The sequence below is a fragment of the Danio rerio genome, chromosome 15 (genome assembly GCF_052040795.2).
Source record: "Danio rerio strain M-AB ecotype USA chromosome 15, GRCz13ab, whole genome shotgun sequence".
Classification (NCBI taxonomy): domain Eukaryota; kingdom Metazoa; phylum Chordata; class Actinopteri; order Cypriniformes; family Danionidae; genus Danio; species Danio rerio.
Window position 1 is genome coordinate 51,692,292 of NC_141035.1, and position 10,078 is coordinate 51,702,369.

The 10,078-nt window shown below is 43.8% G+C and overlaps 1 protein-coding gene across 5 annotated transcripts; it reads left to right on the forward strand.

Annotated features, from left to right (window-relative positions):
* Positions 1–39: 39 nt before the first annotated feature.
* socs9 (suppressor of cytokine signaling 9) lies at positions 40–9,468 on the forward strand. 5 transcript variants are annotated; one of them, XM_087282222.1, is made up of 5 exons: positions 40–211; positions 2,251–4,621; positions 5,428–8,127; positions 8,292–8,339; positions 8,507–9,468. In XM_087282222.1, exon 2 carries the CDS (start codon positions 2,299–2,301, stop codon positions 3,790–3,792), a length of 1,494 nt encoding a protein of 497 aa, XP_087138348.1. In that variant the 5' UTR covers positions 40–211; positions 2,251–2,298; the 3' UTR covers positions 3,793–4,621; positions 5,428–8,127; positions 8,292–8,339; positions 8,507–9,468.
* Positions 9,469–10,078: the final 610 nt, after the last annotated feature.

The following is a 10,078-nucleotide window of genomic DNA, read 5'->3' on the forward strand; positions in this document are numbered from 1 at the left end:
CAAAAATTAACAATAACAGCCGGAACTGGCTCTGCCGGAGGTGAAGTCATCGCTACTGTAAGCCAGGGTGGTGTGAGTTAGCTCGAGTTAAAGCGACTTTTTCGATTAAAGTTCAGTTATTATTGAACAGATTTTTTATTAAAGTCATAATCACGGCTCTGAAGTGACGCGACGTCATCGGGAGCGAGCTGGCGCGTTTCCGGCGGTGCAGGTTCGTGTTTGTGACTAATATAATCATTATTATGTTGATCATAGTTACAGTGAGCATTGTTTCCCTGTCATCACATCATTATCATAAACACAGAGCTCATTACAGACAGCGAGCAATGCACATATTGTGTTACAGGAGATTTACAGTGACATGTTCACTTGTTTTCACCGGGTTATTGCAGTTTATGTGTGATTAATAACCGAAAACCTTCACACGAGTCTCTGGAAGTGTATTTAGAAATGATTATGTGACGATTGATTAATTGTTTGTGTGTATTTATTGACCACAATGTTAATATAGACTTATTTAGACTATAGTTTTATTTATTATTCAATATATACAATCTCTTGTTGTGGTTTTATTGCTTAGTTTTAGTAATATTTTGGAGATTATTTGATATGTTCGCCAAGGTTTTGTATAGTCTTTAGTCAAAATGATCTTCATCTTAATATTTATATTTTATTTAAAGGGTCAGTTCACACACAATTTTGTGAATGTTGTAAACTGGTAACCATTGACTGCTCTGGTATTGGTTGTTCCTATTATGGAAGTCAGTGAATACAGATGTTCATTTGTGTTCAACAGTACAAAGAATCTTCTTAAAAGTTTGTAAACACTCGAGGGAGAGTTAATAGTGAGTACATTTTAATATTTGAGTGAACTGTCCCTTTAAAGCATGCATTGGTTTAATAAGTTAAATTGTTCCCTGATATCCACGCAGTAGGTATGTGGCTTCAGTAAGTTCGAACAATCCCCAGAAATGTTTTTATGTGCTCATTTATTTCTCAGTAGAATACCCCTACAGTCAGAAGCTCCTTATTGACCATATTTGGAATGGTCATGAATATTAATGAGCTCTTAGAGCTTGCTCTCTTTAAAATTAATTTAATAATTGCTCTATTGGGATGACAAATGTTACGAATGTATCGCCAAAGCCTTTATAAAGTTTACATTAAAAATAAAAGAACATACATGCATAATAAAAAAAACCACAGTAAATAGTAGTAATAGTAATAAAAAGAGATATATACATATAATAATTAACTAAAAATATAAATAATATATCATATTATTCAATATATCAATGTATTCATATATATATATCAATAAAAATAATAATATGTCAGAGTAAACTGTACATTTAACAATCAACATTTTAGGATAAAACAGTGAATTGCTCTCTTTATGTTAAGCTTACTTATAATTAACCCTGAAAGAAGAGACTGACAGAGATGTGTCATGTTGGATATTTAAGCTAAGATGTCCAAAAAAACAGAGCCAGGGATTAATATCATATATCAGATGACGTTTAATAACAAGTATTTCTGTTCCTTTACTTCAGAAAAAATGACAGTAAGAGCTGAGCGGTTCAACACCATTATTAAACCTGCACTTATACTAACCGCACACGTATATTCAGCAGTCTGTGTGTTTGTTTATTCATTACAAACATGTGCAGCAAACTTCACAATACGCATGAAAAGTTAATAAAAGATACAGTTAAACACACATTATACGTCTTCAGGGTGGAGATAAGTAACTGTTTAATCCGTATATCCAGCATTTTGCAACCTGATGCACATGTAAAGAGACGGCTCACGAAGTCTTTGCATAGCTATGCACAGAAAACAATCTTGAAAATCAAGTTGCTGGGGCTACCTTTTTAAAATAAAAGTCTTATGTACATTGCAAGGTGGGACGTGCATAATAATGATCCCCGAGTTTAACAAGATGACATAGGACATGACATAATGTAGATGCAAATCCTGAAAGCATGGCCTATGAGCACCGCCACAGTCTGCTTTGTGTTCTGATTGGCCTGTTGTCTACTGGGGTTTTACACTTGTGTACATTACATGAGAATGAGGAAACAGGGGTGTCTAAGGCTCACAGTATGTACCACACTCTGATCTCCTATTATTCCACTATGCCTAGGTATACCCAGATTTACGTTATGAGCACCTTTGACTGATAGACAAGTTTATTTCCTAAGTGATGCACACTAAATGAAGACTCTGTGCTGTTTTTGTCTTAATCAGGATGATGATTATTGGCTGGACTGAGTGAGTGTGGTCTGAAGCCTCATCATGTCTCTGCCGGAGGACACAGGGGATCGTGGAAAGGAGCGGGAGCGCGGCGCACGGCCCAAAGTGCGGCAGAGTCGCTCTGAGGAGAGGCGAGACGGAGGACGGAGAAAACCTGGACGAGGGAAGAAGAAGAGCCACCCGTCACAGGATCTGCGCCCGCTGAGTGACGGGTTTGAGTACGGAGATCTGCTGAGTGGTGATCTGCTGTCCGGCGAGGGGGCGGCGCTGTCCCAGACAGCCTCCAGCAGACCCCCGCTTGTGCCAGACTCCGGCACCAGCCGCACACTCCGACAGAAGATCCAGGACGCAGTGGGACAGTGCTTCCCCATCAAAACTCACAGCCTGAGCCCTGCGCCGGCCCCGTCCCGCAGGAAGATCCACCTCAGCGAGCTCATGCTGGACCGCTGCCCCTTCCCCGCCGGCTCCGACCTGGCTCAGAAGTGGTACTTGATAAAGCAGCACACGGCGCCGCTGGAGTGTGCGAACACCCCGGTACTGGAGTGTGTGAGCGCACCGCTGGAGTGTGTGAGTGCACCTCTGGAATGTGTAAGCGCACCGCTGGAGTGTGTGGGCGCACCTGTGGAGTGTGTGAGTGCACCGGTGCTAGAGTGTGTGAGCGCACCTCTGGAGGATGAGGAGGACCGGCTACGCGAGCGGCGCAGGATTAGCATTGAGCAGGGCGTGGAGCCGCCGCCGAACGCTCAGATACACACCTTCGAGGTCACCGCACAAATAAACCCTCTGTACAAACTGGGACCCAAACTAGCGCACGGTATGAATGAGCTAGCGGGAGACGAGCGCGCTACGCTACACCAGCTGCTCCTGCAGACCTGTCTGGACACGCTGGACGAAGTGGCGGCGTCTGCCCCCGTTTCTGCGTCCGCCGTTCCAGACGTGGAGATCTGCACTGCGGCTCCGTCCGTCATCCGATCAGAGAGTCCCAAAACACAGGATTACCAGCACCGCGTTCACACACAGATCGACTACATCCACTGCCTCGTTCCTGATTTGCTTGAGATCACGAATCTGTCGTGCTACTGGGGCGTGATGGACCGCTACGAGGCCGAGACTCTTCTGGAGGGGAAACCTGAGGGCACGTTCCTGCTGCGCGACTCTGCCCAGGAGGATTACCTGTTCTCGGTGAGCTTCCGCAGGTACGGCCGGTCTCTACACGCGCGCATCGAGCAGTGGAACCATAACTTCAGCTTCGACGTGCACGACCCGAGCGTGTTCCACGCGCCCACCGTCACCGGCCTGCTGGAGCACTACAAGGACCCGAACTCCTGCATGTTCTTCGAGCCGCTGCTGTCCAACCCGATCCACCGCACACAGCCGTTCAGCCTGCAGCGCATCTGCCGCGCCGTCATCAGCAGCCGCAGCTCGTACGACGGGATCGGGACACTGCCTCTGCCCGCCGCGCTCAAGGAGCACCTGAAGGAGTACCACTACAAGCAGCGGGTGCGCATCCGCAGACTGGACACCTGGTGGGAGTGACAGCGCTCAGGGGCAGAGCACCAGTGCCTTTACATCCGATCACAGCACACCGTCACCACTCAAGCAGAATAATCCTCCTGCTCTCCTCCAACCCTGCTCCTGGAGATCCGCCTTCCTGCAGAGTTCAGCTCCAACACGCCTACCTGGAGTCTTTAGGTGCTGTCCCGCTCTTCACATTGCTTCAGGTGTGTTGGATCAGGGCTGGAGCTGAACTCTGCTGGAAGGCCTGTCTCCCTGCTGCTTTATTGTGAGTGTGTTGAGCACAAGGGAAGATGTTTTGAAGATAGCAGGGAGTAAACTGACTGTAGTGTAGTAATCAGGTGTGCTTCGCATCCACAGAATCCTCCTCTTTAGTGTTCAACAGTACAAAGAAACTCTGAAAGCTTCACAATAAATGAAGGAAGAATAAACGATGAGCGGATGTTTATCTTTGGGTGAGCTGTTCCTCTAATAGTTCCTCTCCTTCAAGAGTTTCTGTTGGACATGAAATAAGATGTTGACAGATTGACACAGGTAAGGGCGTTCGGGAGTTTTTCAGGAAAGCACCGTTCACTGGTAAATTCTGACGTCATTAAGCAGAAATGAGCTGTAAATGGTGGTGCTTGTGTTTGTGAACACATGAAGGAGTCATGTGGTTTCACTTCTGTTTAAACTTTCACCAGCTGCATTTGACCCAGAGACAGACCGAAATACTACAGGGAAAGAGCCACTAGCGTCTGAAGGCAGCTGTGAACAGCTTGCATCTGACAGCATTAACTCTGCGGATGGATAGGAGAAATAGTAATGTTAGTAAACACATGAACTAATGCACCATTATTCTAACGCAGGGGTGTCTACACTCAATCCTGGAGAGCTGATGTGCTGCATATTTGAGGTCCAACCCCAATTAAACACACATGAAGCTGCTAATCAAGCTCTCTAGGTATACTAGGGCTGCGTCCGAAACCGCCTACTACTCAGTAGGTGCTGCATTTTAATGTAAGCGTTCTACTCGGCCGTTAGTAAAGTCCGCTCTATACAGTATGAATGTGAAAAGTGTGAATGGAATTCGGAAGTACTACATCCGCCATTTTGTCATGGTCACGTGACCTACCTGCGTCAGTTGCGTCGCTTCACTTCCATTCATGAATTCTCTCGCGGGGCATCATGGGATAGCGCAGCATGCATGGGATGTGCACTCCAGAATCTCGCCGGAAGTAGTAAGTCATCGGGGTACTTCTCGCATACTGATTTTACAATTCTATGGCTGCGTCTGAAACAGCATACTTCGATACTATACAGTACGCTAAAGTCAGTATGCGAGTCAAGTAGTGTGTTTGAATTCATAGAATTGGAAAATCAGTATGCGAGAAGTACCCCGATGACTTACTACTTCCGGCGAGATTCTGGAGTGCACATCCCATGCACGCTGCGCTATCCCATGATGCCCTGCGAGAGAATTCATGAATGGAAGTGAAGCGACGCAACTGACGCAGGTAGGTCACGTGACCATGTCTAAATGGCGGATGTAGTACTTCCGAATTCCATTCACACTTTTCACATTCATACTGTATAGAGCGCACTTTACTAACGGCCGAGTAGTACGCTTACATTCAAATGCAGCACCTACTGAGTAGTAGGCGGTTTCGGACGCAGCCTATGAATTCGGACATATTACTCGGCTCGCATACTGAGTTTATTTACTATACAGTATGGAAGTATGCGGTTTCGGACGCAGCCCAAAATCTTCCAAGCAGGTGTGTTGAGGAAAGTTGGAGCTGAACTAGGCATGGGTCCGTATAAGATTCTGACGGTATGATAACCTTGGATAAAAACATCATGGTTTCACAGTATCACGGTTTTGTGGTTACTGCTCTAAATGATCTTCTTATTAAATGTCTGGGTAACACAAGCACAAACCTTTTTCCCTTTTGAACACAATATATTTTATTTAGTGAAAGATTTAAATTGTTTTGTAGCTGAATACTCCAGATGAATCCCTGACTTCTGCTGTCTTTGCTTTAAACACAGCACTTTATTCACTATTTAAAACGCCATCTTTGGATCTGTTTTCTGCTGGATATACTGCTGTCCTGAAAAATAAAAGTCAATAAAAATCTTACACACACCTTAGGAACGGTATTACAGAACATTTTGGCGGTTTTAAAACCTTGACATTTCCATACCGCGGTCTACCTTGAAAGCCAGTCCTCCAGGACCGAGCGTGGCCACTCCTGATCTAAAGTATTTCCAAACATCTTCTTTCGTGTTCAGCAGACGCCCCGACAGGCTTTAGAGCTGAACGGTGGATAAACATGAGCTCTTGGCTTTAAATGCTCTGTGTTGGGTGTGATTGGAGGATGATCAGACGCTGGTCTTCATTATGGTGATGCTCTCCAGTGTTCCTGAGCTCTCCTGCAGGTAGATGTAGACGCCGCATGCAGATCTGACACTCTCCACACGCATGTTTGCTCATTTAAGACTTGACTAAAGCAGACGCGCTGCTGCCCTGTGCTGCTGTGTATTCATCAACACATAATCGGACCAAATCTGGAGCTTGTAGAGCACATCAGAGAATACAGCTCAGCTTTAGCATCCGTCAGCGCTCATTCCCTGTGTCCAGTGCTGGAGAAGTGTTATAAGCACATATTCACTATTTGTTAATCACTGTACACGGTTAAACAGCTGACTCGATTTTAAAAGTGGAAGGAAACTTGCTGCATGGGTTTTGTTTTTGTTTGAGTTGACTCACTTTTTAACCCAAGTACTGTGAAGACTGGAGGTAACCCATGTGTGTTGTTGGGTTGTTTTCATCCAGTCTGCACTGATTTTGAGCCTTCAGCTTTCTCTGTGTTTCAGCAAATGTGATGATTTTTCCTGACTAATCTTATTTTGATTAAATTACCCCTTGACGTTAGATGGCGCTACACAACTTTAAGCTTCCGACATCCGCTTATAACACAGAAGATGAGGAAGAGAGGAAGTTCACACGCTTGTTGTTAAAGTTACTGGTGACTCGAACAAGCATAGATGGTTAAAGCAGCAGCTCCAGCTCTAGCGATGAAGACATGATGATTGTTCACAGAGCAATAAGCAGCTTCACGTTCATATCGCCTCTCGGCATTTTCTTCAATGTGCGCTCGCATTGACAGTTTTGCGCTTGAGCGCCCCCAAGTGCTGTTTTGACGCGGTGCATCAAAACACAAAAAACGAGCATGAGGCGTTTCTTTAAAAATGGCGATTTTACGCCTGCCGTTTTGCGCGTTGGTGTGCACGATCACATTGGTGTCTTTTATTTAGTCACGAGATGTTAAACGACGACAGAAAACACGAGCAAAATAGCGTCCCAGGCCTTAATTTGTACAATTTAGTATGATTTGCTCATCACCCAATGACGGTTGGGGTTAGGGGTGGGGTTTTTTGCCACTCCCCCTTTTTAAAATCGTACATTTTCGTATGACTGAACTCATAGGAATTAGTTCGAATAAGCCACTAAACTGACAAAACGTAAAATACTTATGTTTTCTCGTGAGATCAGGCTGGGATAACACGATGAAAAAATGAAGTGATGTTTGAACAGTTTGCCGTCAGTATGGCAAGTCGGACACCTTTCGTTCAATAATTTCAAACTGCATTATAGTCATTAAACATTCATTAACATTTTTTAAAAATATTTAAATTCTAAAGTCTAAATTTAAAGTCTAGATTCACAGACTTTATTTTTGACTCGTTATTTAAAATATATGGCTAAAAATAGCTATTAACTTCTCCTTTTTTTTTTTGGTGGGGCCAGTGAAAATTTGGCCAGGGCAAGTAAAAATCTGAATCATTTGCCCAATCAGACCAGAGGAACAGATCCTTAGCGCTGAACCCTGGGTTTAGTTTTACTTGGTTGGAAGAACCAGTCAACATAACCTCTGTCTTTTTCGTGTTCAGACACATTTTTGGCACATCTATTTTTTAACTCTTAAACACAGTGCTCCAAATGTGTAACGGCTGACAGACCACCAGGTTTGGTGTGAATGATTATTCGCTGTCATATCTGCTGTCATGGCTTTGCAATCAATAAATGTGATTATAATGAAAGTCAATGGGGCAAAAGCAGCACCAACTTCACCAAAGAGGAGTCAATCTGAACAGTGCGCAAGGGTTAAATTGAGTCAACTCAATAAAAGCTGCGCAGTGAGTTTCCTTACAGTTTGAAGTTGAGTCTATGCTGTTTTATTACAGTCATCCATCCATTCCACTGCAGTACATCTATGCTTTTAAAGGGGTCATGAACTGAGCATCTGTCTGCGCTCCCGTCATAGACATTCATTTCTAAATGATGCTTATTTTTAACCTCCTAGTCCAGGGGTGTCTAAACTCAGTCCTGGAGGGCCGCTGTCCGGCTGAGTTTACTTCCAACTTGCTTCAACACACCTGCCAGGAAGCTTCTATTATCTGAAGAGCTTGATTAGCTGCTTCAGCTGTGTTTGATTAGGGTTGGAGGTCAACTCTTCAGGACACCGGCCCTCCAGGACTGAGTTTGGACACCCCTAGGGCTTGAGTGTTTACATATGTCAGGGGTGTCAAACTCAATTCCTGGAGGGCTGAAGCCCTGCACAGTTTAGTTCCAACCCTGCTCCAACACACTTACCTGTAGGTTTCAAACAAGCCTGGAGGACTCAATTAGTTTGATCAGGTGTGTTTAATTAGGGTTGGAACTAAACTGTGCAGAGCTGCGGCCCTCCAGGAACTGAGTTTGACACCTGTGACATATGTGGACAGCACGCTTTAGCTCTTAAGAGTTTATTTAAAATACTTTGAAAGTTTAATATTTGGTTTCAGACATACAGTGTCATCCTGCAGCATATGAAAAATCCCAAACCCTATTTTTAACTGTCCAAAATGGGAAAACAATGTTGTTTTTACTCTCTGATAGTCAAAACATGTTAATTGTATATGTTATATATGCATTACAAAACAGTCAGGAAAAAGGGTTTTCTGTACAGTGGCACCACGAGCCCACATATATGAACATCATTTTTCTCTAAAAGTACATCATATCAAAAGATGATGCTCGAGTTTTATTCTAATTAAGTTCCAATAAGCCCAAATAGCAAAGAGAAATTAAAAATGCATGTAAAAACCAGCCTGAGCCTCAAGAGGTGACTGTAATCAGTGGAGCAGCTCATGACCCCTTCACCGCTCTGTCGCTGTATGCATTGTGGCTCGTCTCTGATCGTGCAGCCGGTGTATGTGAATGTAAATCGGCCGAGGCATGCTTTAGTGGAGAAATCGTTTCCACGAGCAGACTGAAGCACACGTGTCGATCAGGACAGACTTCTGAAATAAAGGGGCCAACTTCATGATCCACAGCACCCACTGCAGATGTCCACGACGATCACGTTTATACCTGCTGTTCCGGGAGTCTTTTATACGTGTGTGTCGCCTTGCTGGTCAAGCCTGGATTGATGTGAAAAACACTTTATTTAGTTGATTGTCGAGGGATTTCCAGAGGACCATGGTGAATGTTTATAAAGCAGCTTGCCTCTTTTTTTTTACACTGATGTTTATTTATTTGTTATTTAAGGCTAGCCTAATGTGCTCAACAGTTTCACATGTATTTCTGATATATATATCTCTATATATATAATAGCCAAGAGTGAGTAGTTTTATTGGTGTGGATGATGTAATAAAGCACATATTAATAAACTAATCTGTGTCTTTGATGAGTCCTCAGTCTTATTTTTATGCATATATGGAACTGATAATAATACATTTATTTATTAATAAATAATTATAAATTATATACACTACCTGACAGAAGGCTTGTGCTGGATCCTCCAGTTGTAAGTACAGATAGTAACTGCTCTTCTAGTTGATGATGTGTAAAAGATGCAGAAGGTGGATTTCTCTGCTGGATCATCTGCTGATCTGCATCAATCATCACCAATACTGCAGAAGACCTACTGGAACCAGCATGGAGCCAAGATTCACACAGAAATCAGTCAAGTTTGGTAAAGGAAAAAAAACATGGTTTGGGGGTCATTCAGTATGGGGGCGTGCGAGAGATCTGCAACATCAACAGCCTGAGAAATTAAGACATGTGTGCTGCCCATTACATTACAAACCACAGGAGAGGGACAATTCTCCAGCAGGATAGCGCTCCTGCTCATACTTCAGCCTCCACATCAAAGCTCATGAAGGTCAAGCTGCTCCAGGATTGTCCAGTCCAGTCACTAGACATCAACATTATTGAGCTGATGAAGGATAAGCTGTTAAAGATGAACACAGAGACTCTTGATGAACTCTGGGATCCTGC

Excerpts from the sequence above, each read along its gene's own strand:
- socs9 (XM_087282219.1), top strand. The coding sequence starts at position 2,299 with ATGTCTCTGCCGGAGGACACAGGGGATCGTGGAAAGGAGCGGGAGCGC.